Genomic DNA, 21,873 nt, shown 5'->3' with positions numbered 1-21,873 from the left:
AGCAATATTGACAACGTCATTGTTTACAATACAACCGGAGCACATGCTGATGAGGTGAGGGGCATAATGTTTAGAAGCGCACTTAGAAGGCGGTTTAGCAAATCACAACACACTGGGCCAGCTAACAATCTGAGCCCGTTGCGTATTTCTGAGGGAGGCTTCATAAAAACAGGAAATCATCAGCGCATTTATAGGAGAAGGGACAGAGCAGTGTAGAATAAAGGTAAATTATGTGAAAAATAATGTTTGTTTTTTTAAACTAAGCATTATCACATTAGACTGCACCCCATAAACCCAATCAAGCCTAGAAAAAAACATTCAACCACCCCTTTAATAGTAGTCAAGAGACATTTAAGTACTTGCGACTCGTATGAGAAAAATATGACAGAAATACAGTATTATATTATCAATGTTGAAAACAGTTCAATATTCATTTATATTAATAATTATATAATTAATTTATATTAATAATATAATATTAACTTGAACATCTGAGTCTTTACTCATTTTCAAAATTAGAAAAAAAATCTAATGATTTTTTTTTTTAGCAATTGATTGACTAATTATTGCTATTACTTTTTTTTTTTTTTTTCTTTTTTTCTTTTCTTTTCTTATCTATCCTATTCTTGGGAAGGGAAAAAAAAAACTTGCTATGAGTTCTGTGCTAGACTAACTGAGACTTTTCATGGCACTTGTATACTGTTGTTGTTCTCTCGTTGATCTGATTGCTTCTATTGTTCTCATTTGTAAGTTGCTTTGGATAAAAGCGTCTGCTAAATGATTAAATGTAAATGTAATTTTTTGTGGAAAACTTTTTTAGCAAGTTCAAAAGAACAATTTATTTGGAATAAAATCTTTTGTAAGATTAGAAATGTTTTTATTGTAAATTTTAATCAATTTAATGCATTCAAATTTGTTCTAAAATATCAAATAAACACAAAGAGTAAAGAAAAAACTAAATAAAGAATAGAGATTTAGTTAAGGTCAATACCTAAAACATGAAACAAATCTGCCATTTTAATACATTTGATTCATAAACCACATTAAAGACATTCTCTGACAATATCTAATGGTAATTTTGCTTCACAGGTAAATTTAATTTGTTTTAAGGAGGTTTAGATGAGGGCGCTGGAAAGCAAGACAAATATGGCATTTATCATGCATTTAGCAAAGATTTGATATTAATGGATGATGTGTCTGCATTGATTTCTGATTCAAAGGTGAGCTTGTGATTTTTTTTTTTTCAGAGTTGCAGCTGTCTGTTCCCACCCCCCAGCATCAGCGATATCTGACTGATTTTAATGCTTCCTTTCTGCCACATGGTCCGTCGTCACGACGACACAGCGTGATTGAAAAGCAGAAAACTCATTTGCTCCAACCGCTTTAATCAAACACACTCATTCATTATTCAGAGCGTGTGAGAGGGTGCAGGGGGCAAGCCAGAGAGTGTGTGTGTGTGTGTGTGTGTGTGTGTGTGGACTATTGGAGTTTGAGTCAGTGCACAATCAAATAATACAAGCAAAACAAGAGTTTTTGAACATACAAATATGTCAATCCGATTGCTAAACTACAGATGACAAACAATTATCATACGAAAAAAAAAACTTTCATGAAAATAGGTCTCAGCTGGAGGCCAAAGAAAAACCAAATGCACACAAACACACACACAAACAAGTAAAGAAAATGCCTAAGACTTTAAGAAACTCACAGAGAGAGATGAGAGAATGAGAACAATAGAATGAATTGGTTTCCTAGGTGGAAACTGGGAAAGTAATCTGGACGCAGGTCAGTCGGGACAGATCCAACTGCCAGCTCTCCATGGGCGCAAAAGAACCAACTAAACAGCGCAACACACACACACTTCTGTGATTCTCTCTGCTTTATACACACAGCACTATTCAAAGGGACAGAGGCACTCAAATACATCCAGTCAGAAGCCATTAAAGCAGAAAATATACTGTACTGAACAAGACAAGCTACATGCAGACACAGAGAGAGAACACTGACTGATACAATAACCTGTTTCAATGGCTCTAATCCAGTGAACAGCCTACGCAGACAGGATTTTTAGGTATCAGAGGTGTGCTCTTGACGCGTCGACTATTTAAAAAGGTACACAGCATGAAGATTATGCTGCCTTCTAAAACCTTTGGCCAAATTCTATGGCAGCATTGCATGTAAACTTTATGGAGAATGCAGTCCATAAATGCACTGCAACAACTTGTGAAAAACAACGTTACAAACAAGTAAAATACATGACTTACTCTAGTGCACAAAAGAACCATTACGCAGTGTGTATGGAAGCAAACTGAACAACTAGTTATTAATGACATATTTAAGTGCGCATCAGAGACGTGTCTCTTTTCTCTATCCCAGAGAATCCCAGTAGCTCCCAGTATGTCTTAACTTATTTGTGTTGCCTGACCTTGAAAAAAAAAACAGAAGGAACTTAAATTCAAATGCTTTATCTTGGAAAAAAGCCACACAACCTGCATCTGCCTACTTTATTAACTCCAAAAAACTGGATTGATTCATGAGCCAAATCCAAACAACAAGCCCAAAGACGTATATTTAATAAGCATGCTTATAATAAGTGGACATGGCAACATGTGCCTTGTCTCTGAATATGAAATGTATTTGTGCATTTTTATTACAAAGTATTACAAAGTATTAAATTATAAGAACTTTTTAGAATAAGTACAAATGAATAACAAACTAAAACAACTGCATTTTAAGAACTAAATATAGCACCAAAACTTACAAAAAATAATAAAGTAATAAAGGGGCAGTGAGGAAGTTTCCACATCAGAATTTTCTATTTCAAACTTCAGAATTGATTCTGAGCTAAGAGGGAGTTTTTTTCCACATGTGCGAGGGCAGTCAAATTTTGTTTGTGTTTATAGCATAGTTGAAAAGACAATTGCATTGTATTGGTGAATCTATTATTTCAAAAGCGAAATCACTGAAATCAGCAGTGAAGAGCATTATGACACAAAAAGTTGCTGCCATTTGTAAACCACTCCAAATTAGTATGTTTGGAATTTGGAACATAATGTGCACGTTTGTACATTTGTAAAATCATCAGTGTTAGATTTAGACAGCGCAAGTGACTGAGGATGTAGAAACGTGTAGGATAATCTGTCAGGTCACCACATGAGCTGCACATGATATAAATGGGAAATACTGCCCTAAAGGCCTAGATGTCCTTTAATATTAACAGCAGTTTTGCAAACTTACTCAAATAAAGTGACTCCTTTACAGAGGTAGAACTACATAAGAATGCCAGCAACATCACAACACACACACTCCATTCACAAAGGGCCTGACAAAAACAGAGGGAGTTGTATCTTAAAGCCAGATTTTCCCTCCACCAAGATGTTTTAGGAGAATCACAGACACTAAGGGAGAACACTGAAATATTCATGATGCATTATTATAATTAGATCAAATCTGCTGACTCTGTCTGGCACCAGCTTAGAGTAGAGAGGCAGTTGTGGTTGTAACAGTAAGAGTAAAAGGGGTCATATAACATTACTAAAAGGAACATTATTTTGTGTATTTGGTGAAATGCAATGTGTTTATGCAGTTTAAGTTTCAAAAAACACATTATTTTCCATATAATGTACATTATTGTTTCTCCACTATGCGCCGCCTTTCTGAAACGAGTTGATTTTTACAAAGCTCTTAGTTCTGAAAAAGTGATGTGTGCTCTTACTGGCCGGCTATCCAGTGCGTTGTGATTGGACGAATGTCTCAAGCGTGTGATGGAAATGTTACACCCCTTAACATACTGTCCAGCTGCTCTGCTAGTGCACATCCCATCATCAGTTCTCTTTTAACAGTTCAGTCAATGTACTGTTAGAAGTAATTGAATAACTCTGGATATTGGTTTATTTCGCGTCAGAGGGAGTATCAGGCACGTTTATAAACCGAATAATTTAAGTAATTTGTGGATTAGTGCATACTTGAGACGCGAACCATTTTAAACGATTCAGTTCGATTTGGTGAACTGGTTCGACCGGTTCACTAAGAAGATCCGGTTAAATAGAACGATTCGTTCGCAATCTGGACATCACTAGACGAGACAAAACTAATGCATAAACGAAGCATTTGTTGCATCCAGTGGGGACATAATTACTGAATATAATGTCTTATAGTGTCTTTTTTCGCGTTGCGTTGCATATCGCGCCGTGTAAACATAAAACCATGTCTGCATTGGTGATTGGAGAAACAACAAACAACAAGCTCTACTATACTTTGCTCAAAACTCGCGTTTGAATCATCATTGGCAACTTATTAAAATATAAAAAACTTACTTACAGGCTGTGAGTCAGAAGCACCAGACTGTCCTTGCAAAGTTGGAACTGCCCCACTTAACAGAAACAGCCTTTATGCCACAGATGCATTGTATGCTACAGGTTCAGGAAACAGTCCTCATCTTCCATAAAATGCACAACACACATCAGAATATTTGGGTTGAACTGTTCTGGAACAGTGTTGTAAATTCAACCTAACCATTTATTGCTAGTTGTGTCCTCTTTTGGAAGGCCAAACAAAGTAGTTTTGCTTTCACAATGAAACACACAGCGACTCCACAACATAGCGCCGGCGGCAACAGTGAGAATAAAGTTACGCCCTCTTTCTTTGAGTGAACATTTGGGCGGTGTTAGGCAAATCTTGCCACACTGTGACGTAGACATGTGGGGGCGTGTTAGAATGAGGTGTTTTAGGATGGAGTGGTTGTCTCTTAACTTCTATAAAGAACATCTCTTTGGATTTGAGACTTTAGTCTTTGCAACTTTACAGATCTTCTTTGTGCACCAAGAACTTTTAACACTCCAAAGAGAAAGGAAAAATTGAAATCACATCATATGACCCCTTTAATGGATTGAATTTATGTGATGAATATGAAAGAAGTGAGATTATGACTGTGAGTTTTGGTGCAGACCCACAGGAATTATTTATACAATGAGCATCTGTACTGAAGAGAATAAGAAATAAAGCAATTATAGTTCAGTTTTGTGAATGAGTATTTCAGAGTAATATCAGCTGTAGCAAATCATCTTCTAAAGATAAAATATTAATAATAGCACCAGTGTGAATCTCACAAAACATGTCAAGAACATGCCAGATTGTATTTCAGCCCAAAATCGACAGAATTTTACAGAATTAGCATTACATATTTCGTGAATACAGTATTATGTCTGTTTTAAGATGATAAAGATTTTTTTGCATTGTGACATTTTTATAACTCATGTTTCATACTTCAAATTTTATTTCAAAACGAATTATTTGCAATGAACCATAATTTCCACATAATCCTCATTAACATAATGAAAGAAAAATAAAATTAGTATAATGTAAAGAAAGGATAGATTCAGATTTATTCATCGTGCCAGTTTGCTCCACTTTAATTTATGCTGATTAAATTAATAATATTTTCAATAATGAGAATTACAAAAAAACTCATTATGATAATGAGGATTTGGGGGATATGCTAAATTGCACACTATAAATAATGTAAAAATGCAAGAAATCTTTAGGATCCTAAAAAGGCTTCATTTTATTAATATAAAATACAGTTTATTTTTAATTTCAAGTTGGAAAGTGTCCTTGTTCATATGACATGGCATAATATTAGTAAATGCATTAGGGCATTATGGCTTCAAATTCAAAACAATCACAAATTGCAAAAACTGCCACTACAGGAACAGTCAAATGAGAACAAGTAAATAGTGAAAATAGTGATGTTCATCAGTATTAAGACAACATGTAATATAGGGAATCCTGACAGAAAGAGAGAGAGAGAGAGAGAGAGAGTGGCAGATACCATGATTGATAGAGTGGTCAGGTCTTTCCCAATGCTTCAGCATAAATCATCAGCCATTATGATCATGCAGTCCATCAGCAGCAACATAAAACCCTTTGCAAATAGATCTGATGGGCATTAGTCATACCTCACACACACTTCAGAAACACACACTGCATTTTTCCAGTGCTTTTCCGAACTCAAAGAGCAACATGATGTCCTGGAAGCAGATACTCACTGGTTCAGTTCCACGTCTAAAATGAAGGTCTGTCCGAAGGCCTGCACCTGGAAGCTAGCCTGTGTCATGTGGTTCTGTAAAACAGACAAAACAAGACGATACCTGGTCATTCTCATCTCTTACGATGCCACACATGATCTGAGACAATAAAAACTGTAAAGTTAAACATATTTGGTGTTTTGGGAGAGAGAAATATAATTAAATATTGTTTTTATGCCAAACTCCAGTCCTCAGTAGGATTATTCACATTTTTGTCAATCTGAGTGAATTCAATTTAATTTCAGATTCTGAAAGTTTTGTTTTTATGAACCCTTAACTTTACAATCTGATTCACATTTTTGTTTACATGTGCATTTACTTCAAGTTTTTTTTTTTCTATTGATCGGATTCCTTCAGGTCAGCAACACCCTTTTATTCCGATATATATTTATTTCTCATTGAGGTGTTAACATGAAGGCTTTTCAGTCTGATTGAGCATCAATTTAATTACTAATGGATTATTTGGGTGCATACAAATGTAGCTAGCATCACATGATCCCTCAGAACTAATTCTAATATTCTGATTTTGGCTTAAGAAACATTTCTTATTATTATTGTTGAAAACCGCTGTGATGCTTAATAACCTCAGGAGTCTTTGAATAGAAAATTTAAAAAAAAAGATCATTTATTTGCAGTAGAAATTGTAAAATTGTACTGTTTCTTTTTTAATGGTTTAATGCATTCTTATTAATCAAAAGTATATTTTTATTTCATAAAGAAAAAACTCAAGGTGCTACACATGAGCTGAGACAATAGAAACTGTAAAAATTAGAACATATTTGGTGTGTCAGGAGAGAGAAGTAAAATTAGATGCGCTAATTGCTTTTTTTTATTCATCACGGGTACACTTTGATGTGCAGGACTGGTGGCTGTGTGGGTGTGTGTGTGCTCGCTGATGGTTAATTCACTGCCTGCTTGGGGCCCATATGGCCAGGGCCGTATAACACCCCCTCAGGGGAAAGAGAAGCTTTTGGGTTGCAGTGCATTGTTCTCGTAGCTTGTGAGTGGATGTGTGTGTGTGTGTGTGTGTGTGTGTGTGTGTGTGTGTGTGTGTGTGTGTGTGGGCGGGGGGGTATCTGGGGGTGGGGTGCAGACAGGGCAGAAATAGAAGCATATGAGGGAGGTGAGGGGAGTCTAACACCCCCCAGGGAACACACCTCTCCCTAAACCAGCAAAGCCTAGTTATCAATGAAAATGGAAGGAGAACGAAGGGGTGGAAGAAATACGGAGGGGGAGATCCTCTACACGTCACCCATCAGTGACCCCCTGAATGAAGCTACCCTCCCCGAGACACACCCACATCCATCTACTGCCCCTCGAATGAGTGTGTATTTGAGTTTCATGTCTAAACAAGATGCACAATAACACACAAATCTAATAAAGAGATTCAGAGTGTTTTCTAGAAACTGTGTAAGATGAGAGGGCTGCAGCTTTTCTGACCATTACGTCTTTGGTATCATCGATTGCCGTTTCATCATATTAGCGTTTTAAAATGTTCAACTTGATTTTTTTCTGATTTACATTTTGTGTTAAATAAAGGAGATCTAAAATTAGCAAGCTTCTCTTTGTTTGTTTTTTCAGGCATCAGTGAACATCTATAAATAAATATAGTCTTCAGTCTTCAAAAAGATCCAATTGTAAGCCAAAACGTGGAGCTAAAAACAGACCTGAGTGTAGTTAAATGCATTTATGAAAAAATATATTTCACTGGCATATGCTTCTAATCCAATCTCTAATGTAGTATGATATATAACACCACGACGATTAAATCAATACTATGCATTGGCATGATGAAAAAGCCTTCGCCTCAATTATACAGAGCTCAGCTGCAGATGTCAGACAAAGGGTTAAGCCGCACACGTGCACACACAGCCCAAAGCACAAAACAGCGACGTTAGGACACATTTACAGACATTCTAACTGGTCAAAGAGACTCGTTACAGTAACGAGGCCACGAGTGATTGCATATCTGTACCTTTGAGAATTATTCAGTCACGCAAAGTATGAGCAACAAAGTACCCGAGCAGTCAGGATGGACAAAATGCTTAGACAATTGAGCTTTCTCTCAAAAATCTTTCTAATCAGCATATTACCATGATGTCTGAAGAATCATATAACACGGTAATAACGTAATGGCTGCTTAAAATTCAACTTTGCAATTGCAGGAATATACGTCATTTTATTCAAATAGAAAACAGTTATTTAAATTGAAATAATACAGTGTTTACTGGGTTTTTGTATTTTTCAACCTTGGTAAAAAACATTCTAAAAATCTTAATTATTCCATTCTTTTTACCAGTTATATATATATATATATTACTTTCAAACATTAAATACAGCTAATTTGTAATTTAATGTGATATCAGTTCACTCAGAGTGTCTTTATTATCTTTCAAGCCAAGCAAAGCAAGAACAAAAGAAATGGCATGTCCATAAACCTCTAATAGCATTACACGCTCAACCGAGAAACCAAATAGAAAGTACATTTGACAGTTTATTGTTTTTTTCCTTTTATCATCATGGCCCAGGTTTTGAGTCTCTGATTCAATGTTTTGCTGAATAATGGATTGGAGTTACATCATTAATCAGTCTCTGACATCTCTGTGGTATTAAATAATGTAAAAAACCAATAATGCAATATTTATACAGGCTGATAAATCTCCAACACATGAGCTGCTCATTTGTTCTTTCTGTGTCCTTTGTGTTTCCAAAGCTGTGATGCCAGGAGATGCCTCAGGAGGCCTAAGCAGCACCAGCATCTTGCGTTAAATTGGGCTGTTTTGGTTCATTATATCACCCTTAAATGACTGGAATTATCTTCACAGCGCTCTCGGACCACCCAGTGCCTGACTATAAGACTCGAACCAGAGTAAAAGAGAAAAACATAAACATCTTTGGAAGAGCAGCAATGCTCCAGTGGCACCGGGAGGAGAGAGCATCCCTGTAACACCCAGATGACATCCAAACATGAGATGAAAAATACACACCTGTTTACTGTCAGAGCTCAATCGAACCCGTGTGTTGAGCACATCATGAGCGTCCTGACCGTCTCCGTCCATTCGGTACACCAACCGGACCGGTACCGTGTTCTCTCTCCCGAGGAACCTGGCGTCATCACGCCGAGCCCTCGTCTTTACCAAGGCGTCTCCTAGAATAATAAAAAACACGGGAGCATGTTTTTGACACCTATATATTTTCCTCTCGATTTACATGTATGCAACTGTACATAATATTCCGTTTAGATACGATAAATAATGATAAATCACGGCTCGGGGTCGGCTATGTACCGTTACATACATCTTAGTTGTTTACATCACCTGAAACGAATGTAGTGGGCGTAAAATACGACACTAATATGGTAAATGAAATATATAAAAATACACCCTCACCGTTATGAGGCAGGGAGAAGCTGGTGTGTATCACAGAGCTCATCACCGCTACAAAGAGGCACAGAAAGGAAATCCCGACACGGAGAGGCATCATTCCCGCATCCATTCGGTTAAGAAAATCGCAGTTAATAATATATATCCCAAATTACACCATACACGAGTTAAATCCCAAGTTAAACCCGATTTTCCGTCTCCCTCAGGAAGGAGCGCACATCCTCTCGCGCGCTGGTGACGCGCGAGCAGCCTCTGCCTCGAGACGCGGCTTGTGCAAGCGACGGGCGCGTTCTGGAAAACTAAAATCAGGACTACCTCCTCCTCAGCAAGACATCAATAATATCTAGCCGTCTCACTGCAGAAACACCTCATAAATATACATGAGCGAGCTGCACGCGGGATGATGGGTAGTGTAGTGTGCATGTAGACCTGCTGTCACCTTCTGCGCCAGAACTGATGCATCACGGTGCGTAAGAACAGTGAAACACAATGTATTAAATAGTACTAGTACTAAATGATAATGCATAATCTGTTACTCCTTTGTAGTATGAAATCATGCATATCATTAGTACACCAGGCAATATTATGCTTTATGCACTAATAATTTTATAATGCCTAGAATAACCAGAGAAAGGAAAATCATTAAACAAAAACATAAAATAATGTAACAAAATAAAAGTAACAAAGTAAACAAAATAAACAAAAAGCTGCTGAAGCCATTCAAAACAAATCAGAGGTTTACCCTGTAAATAAATATGTTGTGTGTATAATAAAAACATTTTGCATTAGCCCACTTAAAACAGAGCTTCAGTTTGAATAAATAACAATTTCCATTTGTTTAACATATTTATGCTATATACAGAAGTGGTTAATTTGACTATGTACACTACCATTCAAAAGTTTGTGGTTGGCAAAAATGTAAGTTTTTTTATAGAAGTTTACTATGCTCACCAAGGCTGCATTTACTTATAAGTGATATTGTGTTTACATTTTCATATTTATAAATAGCTGTGAATTTGAAATGTAATTCATTGTTGTGATGGCAAAGCTGAATGTTCAGCAGCCATTACACCAGTCTTCACTTCAGTGTCACATGATCTTCCAGAGCTCATCATAATATGCTGATTATGTGCATAAGAAACAAATCTTATTATGAAAGTTGAAAAGTTTTTGTGATTGATTTTTAAATTAGGATTTGATGAAGTGTTTATAGTTAAAAGGACAGCATTTATTTCAAACAAATTAAAATGTAATCTTAACAGGAAAGATTTATAGATTATGTTTGATCTATTTAATGAATCCTTTTGAATCCAATATCTTTAAAACATTTGAATAATAGTGTATATAGAATGTTAATTAAACTTAAGTCTCAAACACTTAAGATAGTTGAAAGAGCTTTTATCATACAGGTGTTATGAATACACCACCCCTAAGGCTCAGTTTATGTACTTATTACACATTATACACTAGACTAGATTAGAAATCCATGGCAAATCGTTAGATTTCTAAGAAAATGCTTTTTTGCAAAACAATGGTGCTTAAAACCATGGTGCAGGCACAAAAATACAAACAAATACTTAAACTATTGTAAAAAATATTTGCAATTTAATACAGGAACCAGAACTTTTCAAGACAATCTCTTGCTGTTATATCATTCAATTACATCCACTCCACAAATTTACATACTGTGCATATCCACTCATTTTTTTCCAGTATATCGTCAGTAGGTATATTTTCAGTCTAGAAGTTTGCTTTTAAAGCCTCTATGGTGAAAATGCAGTTTTCCATTGTACTAATGAAAGACAACAGATTTATTAATATATATTATTTGGCATAGTAAAAACTTTTACAACACATATATGTGTGTTCAATTCCTATTACTCATCACAAAAACCCTTGAAGTCTTCATCCATGTTGTCAGTGGACTGAAAGAGCTGCCAAAGGTCCAGGAGAGAAGCAGTTGGGTTCTCACACTCCTGTACAGGTTTAACAGGTGAAAGTGAGTTCAGTGATTCTCTCTCTTTACTGGATTCGATGTGCAAGGCCGGTGCTTGCCTTCTTCTTCTGGATCTGACACTTCGAACCTTCCGTTGCAGTGAATTAGTGGGGCTGTCGAGGTCCGGTTCGGGTTCTGTGCAGGCTAAAGGCCAAAAAGCTGAGTTTCCGACTTGATTTTCAGGCATACTTTGTGAATAAACTTCACAGCAGTTAGTCCTAAAGCATTCAATTCCTGTTAACAATTCTCGGTCTCTTTCACTGAACTGTTGAGCTGTGTGCATGTCAGGGTTTGTCCTGGTTTGTTGATCTGTCCTGGATTCAAGTGCATTAGAGTCACAGTTCTGCTCTCTGCTGAGAAGAGATGCAGCTTCAGATTTCCGCGAGTGGAATTCCCACTCAAAGGATCCACGCTTAGACTGGGACTTTTCCGGAATGTCGGATTGGTCGAACAAGCTATCCCTGTTGCTCTGAAGGAATTCACACTGGCCCCTGCTGCGTTTGCGAACCAACAGAGGTTTTTCGTCGGTCTGTTCCAAGAGAGGTTGCTTTGCTGTAGAGCTCCAAAGCAAAGACCCCTCGCTTTCCTGTATCCAACCACCATTCACAGATCCCATATCTTCCTTTACTGGCAACATGGCTCCAGCACACAGAACAGGGGTTGATGTACTGCATTTCACCCTATGGCAGAGAGACATTGACACAGTGCTGTCACAAGGACAGTAAAAACAGTAAACAATAAGAAAAAATATCATTTTTAAAAGACACGTTTGTACCTTCTGCAGTACGTGCCAATGTTAATAAGGTCGCAGGTCAGTCCCGCAGTGACTCGATCCACAATTCTGTACTCCTCACTCTTAGAGAAAGCCTGATGCTGCTTGCTCTCCAGGTGCTGGTGGTCAGAAGGTCAAAAAAACGGTGAGCAAAGATGTCATGCAAATCCTGGTTCAAGCCAAAATGTATAATTATTGTCTTTTTTTCTTCTTCTTTTTTGATGAGAAACTTTAAACTTGACTGGCTTTCTATAATTTCCAATACGTACCACCTTTAGGTTGTCGAATTTGACCCCACAGCACTCACAGTACCCTCCTTTCCTCTTTTCTCTCCCTTCATGTACTCTGCGCCTCTCTTTCTTTCCTCTAGCTCCTCGTTCCCCTCCAGACCTGTGGCAAAACACAGATTCTCATTCACAACACAGAAAAAGTCAAAAATGACTGCATTACAAAAAGATACTACTGATTCAGATTTTACCTTTGCTCTTTGTGTCTCTTCTTTGGATCATCCTTTCCATGTTCATCCATCAGGAATGGACTGCAGGGTGGAAGAGACCGGACGTTGCACACAGGCATGTTGGACAGGGGAAGGTAGATGGGACGATAATGTCTGCAAAAACATCACATTATTAAACCAGACAAGTAACATGAAAGGTAAATAAAGAAAATCAACAAAGAAAACACACCTGCTTGAGTCTTCTACTTTCACAAATGGTCGACGAATTCTTCCAGCTGGAAATAAAAAATAGCTTGAGTCTTCTACTTTCACAAATGGACGATATCATCAGCTAACGTTTTTTCAACAGGAAGATGCAACAAATGAAAAAGGTTCTTTATTATCTACTTACCATTGTGTCTGTGATATAGATTTTTCTCTGTGTGCTGAATGCTGGCCTAAAAATAAAAAGTTATAAACTGAATATACAGCTGCATCTCAATAAATTAGAATGTTGTGGAAAAGTTAATTTATTTCAGGAATTCAACTCAAATTGTGAAACTCGTGTATTAAATAAATTCAATGCACACAGACTGAAGTAGTTTAAGTCTTTGGTTCTTTTAATTGTGATGATTTTGGCTCACATTTAACAAAAACCCACCAATTCATTATCTCAACAAATTAGAATATGGTGACATGCCAATCAGCTAATCAACTCAAAACACCTGCAAAGGTTTCCTGAGCCTTCAAAATGGTCTCTCAGTTTGGTTCACTAGGCTACACAATCATGGGGAAGACTGCTGATCTGACAGTTGTCCAGAAGACAATCAACCAAAAAATGCAGATGAGCTGAAGGCCACTGACAAAGAAACCTGGGCTTCTATACCACCTCAGCAGTGCCACAAACTGATCACCTCCATACCACGCCGAATTGAGGCAGTAATTAAAGCAAAAGGAGCCCCTACCAAGTATTGAGTACATGTACAATAAATGAACACACTTTCCAGAAGGCCAACAATTCACTAAAAATGTTTTTTTTTTTTTTGGTCTTATGAAGTATTCTAATTTGTTGAGATTGGTGGGTTTTTGTTAAATGTGAGCCAAAATCATCACAATTAAAAGAACCAAAGACTTAAACTACTTCTGCCTGTGTGCATTGAATTTATTTAATACACGACATTCTAATTTATTGAGATGCACCTGTATACAGAAACAACAGAATTATATGCAGCCCTGCACAGAATCTTCTGCAACTCCACAGATTTCTCTTTAGGACAGTAAAAGACAAACTTTATAGTTGTTTACTAAATCTAATATTTAGAAAAGTGGTTGAACAATATGGCTTTTCAATGGTTAATTTTTAAATTTTTACATTTGTGCTACAAACAAAAAACTACTTACAGCTCCTTTCACCACTGGATTAGATGGATTCACTGCAATGATTTTTGATTTCTTCTTGTCAACATATGAAATAACATCTGTTTGGAAGCCAAGCATAAAAGATCATGAAATACTGAAACCACATCTTACTTCTTTAACAATGCAAGTATTAATAATGATGACAAAAGTAATACCGTCAACATGTAGGACTTTGACCCCCCATTCCACAGCATTTGCCAAGATCCCATTCATCTGAACACGTTCCTAAAACAGAGCAGAAAACCAGAGTACTGATAAACTACTGAAGAATAATGCACACAGTTGATTCACAAACAAACAAGGCATGATAAAAATTGACTAACTTGTTCTTTAACGACTCTCTCCACAAGCGATTTCCCTCGACTTACAGCTGCCTGTGAAATTCCAGCACAAGACATGTCAGTGTTTACCCTCAAAAACACTCAAACATTTTGGATTAGTAAGAATTCAAAGAAATTGCTTCTTTTATTCAGCGAGGATGCATTAAATTGACCAAAAATGACAGTAAAGGTATTAACATTGTCAAAATAAAAAGAGAAGAATTTTGAACATTCTATTCATCATAATCATAAAAAAGAATAATAAAACAAATAGGTTTGCAAAGGGGTGGAAAATTTCCAATAAATTTCTGGGAAATGCAACCCTAAAAACAAATATGGATTTCTAAGAACACAAGAACATATGACTGATACTGAAAAAAAACAATGCTGAATATAACACATCAATATAAATCATATTAATAAGCAATTATAAAACAGTTCCAGTCCTTGAGTAGGATTGTTGAGCCATGTTCAAAGACATTGTAAATTACACCTGTGACATTACATTAGTATTACTGGACCACTGTGTTTGCGTGTTGCTGTTAGGCACTCCACTTTAAAATTTAATTGAGCATAAAAATAAGAATATTAACTGCATAAATTCAAAATGACATTTTGAAGACTTTAAACATCAAATATAATTTTGAGGCCTATAAAATAATTTTAAAATGCTTAGTGTTTTTTTTTTTTTTTATTGATTAGGAAACTCAGAAACAATATCTATTGCAGTGAAGTTGAAAAGAAAGAAAAAAACATCCTGACTAACCGTATCTGTGACTCCCTGTGAACTGCCCCTGTGCCCATGACTTTCCCTCCTGCTGCTGGGATGAGGGGAACTGACGCCTGAATCTGGACTGGGAGCAGGAGAGTCGGGCAGGAGGCGCTGGGCATAACGAGCTTCTGGCTTACTGGACACAAGATACTTGATATCCTTACTGAAGAACTTTTCCACTGTCTGATGAGCAGAACATACAGGAGGTTACTACATCAGTGATTACATGTGCATGTTAATTAACTCCCCCTCAGGCCATCCACAATGTAGATGAGGTCATTTCTTTATTGGAACAGATTTGGAGAAATTTAACAACTGGAATGGTGTGGATTACAGTTATGTTTTTATCTGTTGTTTGAACTGTCATTCTGACGGCACACATTCACTGCAGAGTATCCATTGCTAAGCAAGTGATGTAATGCTAAATATCTCCAAATCTGTTCTGATGAAGAAACAAACTCATCCACATTTTGGATGTCCTGAAGGTGAGTACATTTTCTTTATTAAGTTCCAGACTGTTAAAACCATATATATGCCTATATATAAATATATATAAATATAAATATAAATATATATATATATATATATATATATATATATATATATATATATATATATATATATATATATATATATGCAGTTAGAACTCTTACAAAAAAAAAAAAAAAAACAAAAAAAAAAAAAACATCTAATACACTGTTTAAATGAAGCAGAAAATTCAGTCTTGTTGACATCAATAGAAGTGAACACAAGTAGACTGTATACAATGTGAAGCTTATTAAACTAGTCTAGTAAGGAAAGTAGTGGCCTAATGGTTGGAGTTTGACTCCTAACCCTAAGGTTGTGGGTTCGAGTCTCGGGCCGGCAATACCACAACTGAGGTGCCCTTGAGTAAGGCACCGAACCCCCAACTGCTCCCCGGGCGCCGCAGCATAAATGGCTGCCCACTGCTCCGGGTGTGTGTTCACGGTGTGTGTGTGTGTGTGTGTTCACTGCTGTGTGTGTGCACTTTGGATGGGTTAAAAGCAGAGCATGAATTCTGAGTATGTGTCACAATACTTGGCTGTATGTCAAGTCACTTCACAAGTTTCTAAAGCAAAGACAACTGTCTAATTTTACTAATTTAAAGGGCAATCTCTTCCTGCATGTGAAAAGATTTATATTTTGCACACAACAGCCTCAATGACAATATATTATGATATTTTAGACAATAAACAATGACTACTTACACCACCAAGTGTTTTGATGTCATTTTCCAAGAGCTGTGTTTTCATATTCCATGGCAGATCCAAGTAGAATATTCTCCCTTTAAAAGGTTTGTTCTGAAGAGCATCACATGTGGGTTTAAATTTACTTTTAGATGTTGCACTATGTCCGTCCAGTTTTGAATCTGTGAAGATCAATATTGCGCAATTAGACTGTTATTAACAATACACATACATATTCAATGTAACGTTAACGTTATATACGGAACAGCATAAGCATGGAAGTTTCCTAAAGCATTGTTATTTACAAAGGATACTATTACGAAAAAGAGCTAATTGAAGAAATGAATTAAAAGAGATAAACAGCACAGCACCTCTGTCCTTACACCTGGAGAAAGATTCGTGCTTCATCGTGGAGCTAATACTTCTAACGGTTACAGGCCTAAACTCGGCTAAACCAGCTAGTTATCCCGCCAACATTACTTATAAGTGTTCCTTGATTAAAACACTAAACTAAAAACACAACACTGCGTTAAATGCCTCTATTATTTGTAAATATTTTCATAACAAACACTCGACGCAGCCCGTTTCCATTTTCCCGCTCGACACTCTCTCCACTCCCACAAAACCTGTTGTGATCTTGGAGTTCATGAAGGGAGATTCGACGAATATTTTTTTGACATTTCAAAAACGACGCCACAAAGCGCTGACATTTGAACGTCAATTACACCGATATAAACAACTTGAGTTTTATCCACAATATACATAAGAAAAGAATGTTAAGAATATAAAATATGATTTCGCTACTCTGTTACGTCCACGAGTGTTCTATTGTGTCAAATGGCGAAATTTAAATAGCCGGAAGTTACGAATCTGCTGGTGCGAAACACACTGCTACACAAACACACAAGCGCAATGGCGCACGCTAGTGCAGTAGCGTGAGACCCCTAATGAATCGTGTGAATTCATTAGTATCTTTGGACTGCGTTGATGACATTGTTTTTTTTCTGTCGGGGTTACATAGTCTTTCCCGTTTGCGTCATTTAGAAATTCAGTTGTGATGATAACTGGTAAAGGTCAGTGGAATAAACCCGGTCTATATGTTCAGATGTGTTAGGCACAAGGTACAGTAGGTGTTGAGCTTGTTCAACAAGTTCCATTTTTGGCACATGGCAGCCACCCAGTAACGAGTGAGGTTAACGAAGTTTGTACGTCTGGATTAATCGGAACTTTCTCTACATCGCAGGCTTGGAGATGAGCTCTCAGAAAAGTTCTTCAGTCCCCAGGGAGTACATTACACCCGTCCAGCAGATGATTGCGTCTTGTTCTGGGGCAATTATTACGTCACTGTTTGGTAAGAGACCATGGATTTAATATACGAATCTCTAATAACGTATCGTGGGTCAGAATGATGTAGTCTGATGCGTATTTTCGTAACACTATATATTTTGTGAAGGGACTGTAAATGTAGATTCAATGACAATAAATATATAATTTAGATTTGATGTGTTTCTTGTTAAAATTACCATAAAAATACTGTACTGTAAATTGATAAGTGGTAAATGACAACATAATATTTACTTTTTACAAAGTAAACATTTGAATATGATATTTAATAAAGCCAATATGTAATTAAATATTTAAATATGCATTGAAGGTTTAATTCCATGTGTTCAGATGACACCGGGCTGGTTGTGGTGAAATACACATATATATTTTGTTTAGATTTTTAGTAAAAGACAATGTCAGGTTTAAGTGAATCTATTAATCTAATATAGTCTGGAGTCTTATAGGAGTTTATTAATAGTCTGTACCATGTGTAACATTCTTTGAAACACTTCTTAAAAGTACAGTGTTACGGCTTGACAGTTTAAGTATATTTTAAATAGGGAAGGGGGAGTCATGACTGCTGAAAATTCAACTTTGCCATCACAGGAATACATAATACTGTAGATTCAGATGGAAAACAGTTGTTGTAAATTGTAATTATATTTCAAAATAGTACTGATTTCTGTATTTTTGATCAAATAAATGCAGCCGTGGTAATCATAAGAAACATTTGAATGCATGTTTGCAGACACGCTCACCTATTTATTAAAATATAACTATATAATACTAATTCTGTTTTCTTCATGTTGACAGTAACACCTCTGGATGTGGTGAAGACCAGACTGCAGGTACAAAGGAATCCTTTTCCAAAAGGTAAGCTTGAACAGTTTTCTGTTCAAATGAAGTCAAACCTCACTCATTCATTTTTTTTGATGATTTGCAGGAAAATGTTTTGTGTACTGTAATGGCCTGATGGATCATGTATGCGTCTGTGAGAATGGCAATTCAAAGGCATGGTACAAAAAACCTGGTCATTTCTCCGGCACTTTGGTAAGCTAAACCATATACAATTGTGATGTGAATACAGTTTCTCTTTACCTGTGATGTTTTTTTTTGTTTTGTTTTTTTTATATATAAATATTACTGATAGGTTTAACTCATTCAGACACTCGGTTCTTCTGTTCCAGGATGCCTTTATTAAGATTATACGCATGGAAGGAATCAGGTCTCTATGGAGCGGTCTTCCTCCAACACTGTGAGTGTTCAGTTACATATCTGCTGTCCGAACTTGACTGACCTTTGCTGGGACACAAACAATGAAATGCATTTCCCTTTGTAGAGTGATGGCAGTGCCTGCAACAGTCATCTATTTCACATGTTACGATCAGCTATGTGCTGTTCTCAAGCTCAGGATGGGCGACCGATCAGATTATGCACCGCTGTTGGCCGGTGCCATCGCGAGAGGTAAATTTTAACCCTGCTGATTAAGTGTTTGCATGCTGACCTTCTATATCAAAGTGTGCCTGGCTTCACATGAGATTTCTGCGTGTGTCAGTGGGGTCGGTTACAGTAATCAGCCCCCTGGAGCTGATCCGCACTAAAATGCAGTCTGAGAAGCAGTCGTACCGAGAGCTGAGCGCTGTGATCCAGTCAGCGCTGCACAGCGAGGGCTGGCGGTCTCTGTGGAGGGGCTGGGGTCCCACGCTGCTCCGAGATGTCCCATTCTCAGGTCAAACACTCACAGCCTACATATTACAAACTTTACATTTATAAATACAAGATGAGATCTACACACAAATTATATACTTTAAATTATATTATGTCAATTTATTGCATTCTATAATTTGCTTATATAAACTTTATAATAAGGTCTTCCTTCTGTAGACTTGTTTGTGAAATGTCCTCTATATTACTTTGTTGCTTTCGTTTAAAAAAAAAATGTTTCCACAAAATTATTAAGCAGCACAATTGTTTTTAACACTGATAGTCAGCATATTAGAATGATTTCTGAAGGATCATGTGAAGCTGAAGACTGGAGTAATGATGCTGAAAATTCAGCGTTGCATCACAGGAATTTTCCATTTGACCCTATTTTTGAATTTGAATGTGTATTGTTTGCTGCTGTTTCCTAATGTTTGATCTGACTTTCTGTTTCTCCTCAGCTATGTACTGGTTTAACTATGAGAAGGGTAAAGCCTGGCTCTGTCAATACTACAACTCTACAGATCCAACCTTTGCCATCACATTCACAGCTGGAGCGCTGTCTGGATCAGTGAGTTTGTGATTTACATCTGTATCATCAGAGCTCTCATTCACTGGTATTTAATACATGCATACAGTATGTAGTGTCCAATGTGATCCCATCACTCTAAGCATATTTTGAAATATCCAAGATGTTTGGCCGCATTGCATTTGTATTGTAAATAAAAATGCGTTCTAATATGTCAAATACCTGTATAAACACCTGTATTTTCTTGTTTTAGTTTGCATCAGTCGTCACATTGCCGTTTGATGTGGTCAAGACAAAACGACAGGTAGAACTGGGTGAACTGCAGACAATGAAATGTGAGTATTCGGGTGAAATTATGTAAATAGGTGTTCTATAATTGGGATTCAGAGCTTTGGTTTGACTTGTATATTCAAATCAGAATATGACATTAATGTGCAGTATTATCTGTGTAGTGTCCACACAAGTCTCATCCAGCACATATCATTTGATGAAAAGGATAGTTGCTGAAAATGGAGTATCAGGACTATTTGCAGGTGAATATATAAGTTTATATAGAACACACACTACTGTACTGTTCTAAAATCTGGGATCAATTAGATTAATATACCATTTATTAAAATTGTGAAATATTATTACCATTTAAAATAAATGTTTTCTATTTTAATGTAATCTAAAATGTAATTTATTCCTGTGATGCAAAGCTGAATTTTCAGCATCATTACTCCAGTCTTCAGTGTCACATGATCCTTCAGAAATCATTCTAATATGCTGTTTTGCTTCTCAAGAAACATTTCTTATTGTTATGTTGAAAAAAGCTGTGCATTATTAAAAACAACATTTTTTTGTGGAAATTGTGACACTTTTTTCACAAATCTTTGATGAATAGAAAGTTCCAGAGAACATATATTTGAAATATAATTTTATTGTATTTATTTTATATAATTTTATTTTTATTATTATTTTATTTTATTTATTTTTACTTTTTTGATAATTATTTTTTTCATCAATTAAATGCAACCTTGCTAAAAAAAAAAGTGTGTGTATATGTATTATATATATATATATATATTTGGAGCCATGATTTTCAAATCACCACTAGATGTCTCAGCAGTACAGCTCAGATTTCTCTCTGTCTCTTATCCTCAGGTTTTCTGCCGAGGCTGATTAAAGTGGCTCCGGCATGTGCTATAATGATCAGCACATATGAGTTCGGAAAAGCTTTTTTCCGCAGATACAACCAGAAGAAAGAGGGTGACACAACTACAGCCCAGCACGTGATCTCACACACCAAACCACGGATTTAGAAGAACACTTGATCACAGACCTTTGTTAAGATTCAGTAACTTCACCACAGATTGCTCCAGAAATTGCTCCAACATGCTATTAATTGTGTGCTGTCTGACTAAAAGAGAGATTAGTTTATAGAGTTGCTGTGAAATAAATCAGTATTTACTTTTAGAAAATATTTAAAAGTAACAGTGCATCTTCTACTTAGGTTAAATTCTTAAAAATATAATAAATAAAAGTATAGTTTAATATTTGTGTTTTTAAATGTATTCATTAAAATTATTATTATTATTATTTTTTGTAAATTGACACCAAATGTATTCCCATCAGACATGATTATCCTTGTAATTTGTTTTCTACCGGTTCAGGCTTGTTGACGTTTTAGTAGTGTTTCAGTCATGTATTTTCAAGGTTTGTGTTAAATGAAGTCAGTGTGTGCAAATGGTGCCAAAAATGAGACTGATGAGGGGATTTTACTTTTACTGTACTTGACCCAATGCCTAACAATTAAGTGTGAATATTCACAGCTTTTTAAACTTTTTAAATTGCACTGTATGTCCTTAGCTTTTTAAGTGCTTCAATAATGAGGAATGATTTAAAATTTGTCTTGATTTCTTTATTCAGTCCAGAATATTGTC

General features: G+C 36.3%; 3 protein-coding genes across 12 annotated transcripts in view; 1 reads left to right on the top strand and 2 right to left on the bottom strand.

Moving 5' to 3' along the window:
* Positions 1–9,888, bottom strand: part of adam22 (ADAM metallopeptidase domain 22) — a 53,546-nt gene extending 43,658 nt beyond the window's left edge. For 3 of the 10 annotated variants that reach the window (XR_006156754.1, XR_006156755.1, XM_042741575.1), the window contains exons 1-3: positions 9,476–9,884; positions 9,074–9,234; positions 6,048–6,121 (exon numbers count right to left, since the gene is read on the bottom strand). Coding sequence is in view for 5 of the 10 variants with exons in the window: in XM_042741575.1 (XP_042597509.1) it covers positions 6,048–6,121; positions 9,074–9,234; positions 9,476–9,581 (341 nt within the window). In the remaining 5 variants the exon portion in view is untranslated. Of the gene's footprint in view, positions 1–6,047; positions 6,122–9,073; positions 9,235–9,475 lie in introns of all 10 variants that reach the window. The other 7 variants (XR_006156756.1, XR_006156757.1, XR_006156758.1 and 4 more) reach the window with 6 other exon arrangements.
* Positions 9,889–11,052: 1,164 nt separating this feature from the next.
* Positions 11,053–17,220, bottom strand: dbf4 (DBF4 zinc finger). The gene is made up of 12 exons (XM_042741569.1): positions 16,764–17,220; positions 16,414–16,574; positions 15,179–15,367; positions 14,416–14,466; positions 14,248–14,317; positions 14,075–14,151; positions 13,086–13,131; positions 12,924–12,969; positions 12,716–12,847; positions 12,507–12,627; positions 12,241–12,356; positions 11,053–12,145 (listed from the first exon to the last, which is right to left on the bottom strand). Exons 1-12 carry the CDS (start codon positions 16,798–16,800, stop codon positions 11,347–11,349), a joined length of 1,845 nt encoding a protein of 614 aa, XP_042597503.1. The 5' UTR covers positions 16,801–17,220; the 3' UTR covers positions 11,053–11,346.
* Positions 17,221–17,269: 49 nt separating this feature from the next.
* Positions 17,270–21,836, top strand: slc25a40 (solute carrier family 25 member 40). Its single transcript, XM_042741573.1, has 11 exons — positions 17,270–17,465; positions 17,636–17,743; positions 18,532–18,591; positions 18,662–18,768; positions 18,906–18,973; positions 19,058–19,182; positions 19,274–19,447; positions 19,881–19,990; positions 20,202–20,283; positions 20,401–20,481; positions 21,095–21,836. The coding sequence occupies exons 1-11, from the start codon at positions 17,450–17,452 to the stop codon at positions 21,250–21,252; spliced, it is 1,089 nt and encodes a 362-aa protein (XP_042597507.1). The 5' UTR covers positions 17,270–17,449; the 3' UTR covers positions 21,253–21,836.
* The last annotated feature ends 37 nt before the right edge of the window (positions 21,837–21,873 follow it).

Source organism: Cyprinus carpio, chromosome B16 (genome assembly GCF_018340385.1).
Source record: "Cyprinus carpio isolate SPL01 chromosome B16, ASM1834038v1, whole genome shotgun sequence".
In the NCBI taxonomy this organism is placed as follows: domain Eukaryota; kingdom Metazoa; phylum Chordata; class Actinopteri; order Cypriniformes; family Cyprinidae; genus Cyprinus; species Cyprinus carpio.
The sequence above is the reverse complement of the archived record's forward strand: the minus strand, read 5'-3'. Positions and strand labels throughout refer to the sequence as shown.

Excerpts from the sequence above, each read along its gene's own strand:
- dbf4 (XM_042741569.1), bottom strand. The coding sequence starts at position 16,800 with ATGAAGCACGAATCTTTCTCCAGGTGTAAGGACAGAG. Across the intron at positions 14,152-14,247 it reads CAAAGTCCTACATGTTGACG|ATGTTATTTCATATGTTGAC; the intron begins GTATTACTTTTG and ends GCTTCCAAACAG. Across the intron at positions 12,628-12,715 it reads AAGAGACACAAAGAGCAAAG|GTCTGGAGGGGAACGAGGAG; the intron begins GTAAAATCTGAA and ends GTTTTGCCACAG.
- slc25a40 (XM_042741573.1), top strand. Across the intron at positions 18,974-19,057 it reads AGCGGTCTTCCTCCAACACT|AGTGATGGCAGTGCCTGCAA; the intron begins GTGAGTGTTCAG and ends TTCCCTTTGTAG. Across the intron at positions 19,183-19,273 it reads GGCCGGTGCCATCGCGAGAG|TGGGGTCGGTTACAGTAATC; the intron begins GTAAATTTTAAC and ends TGCGTGTGTCAG.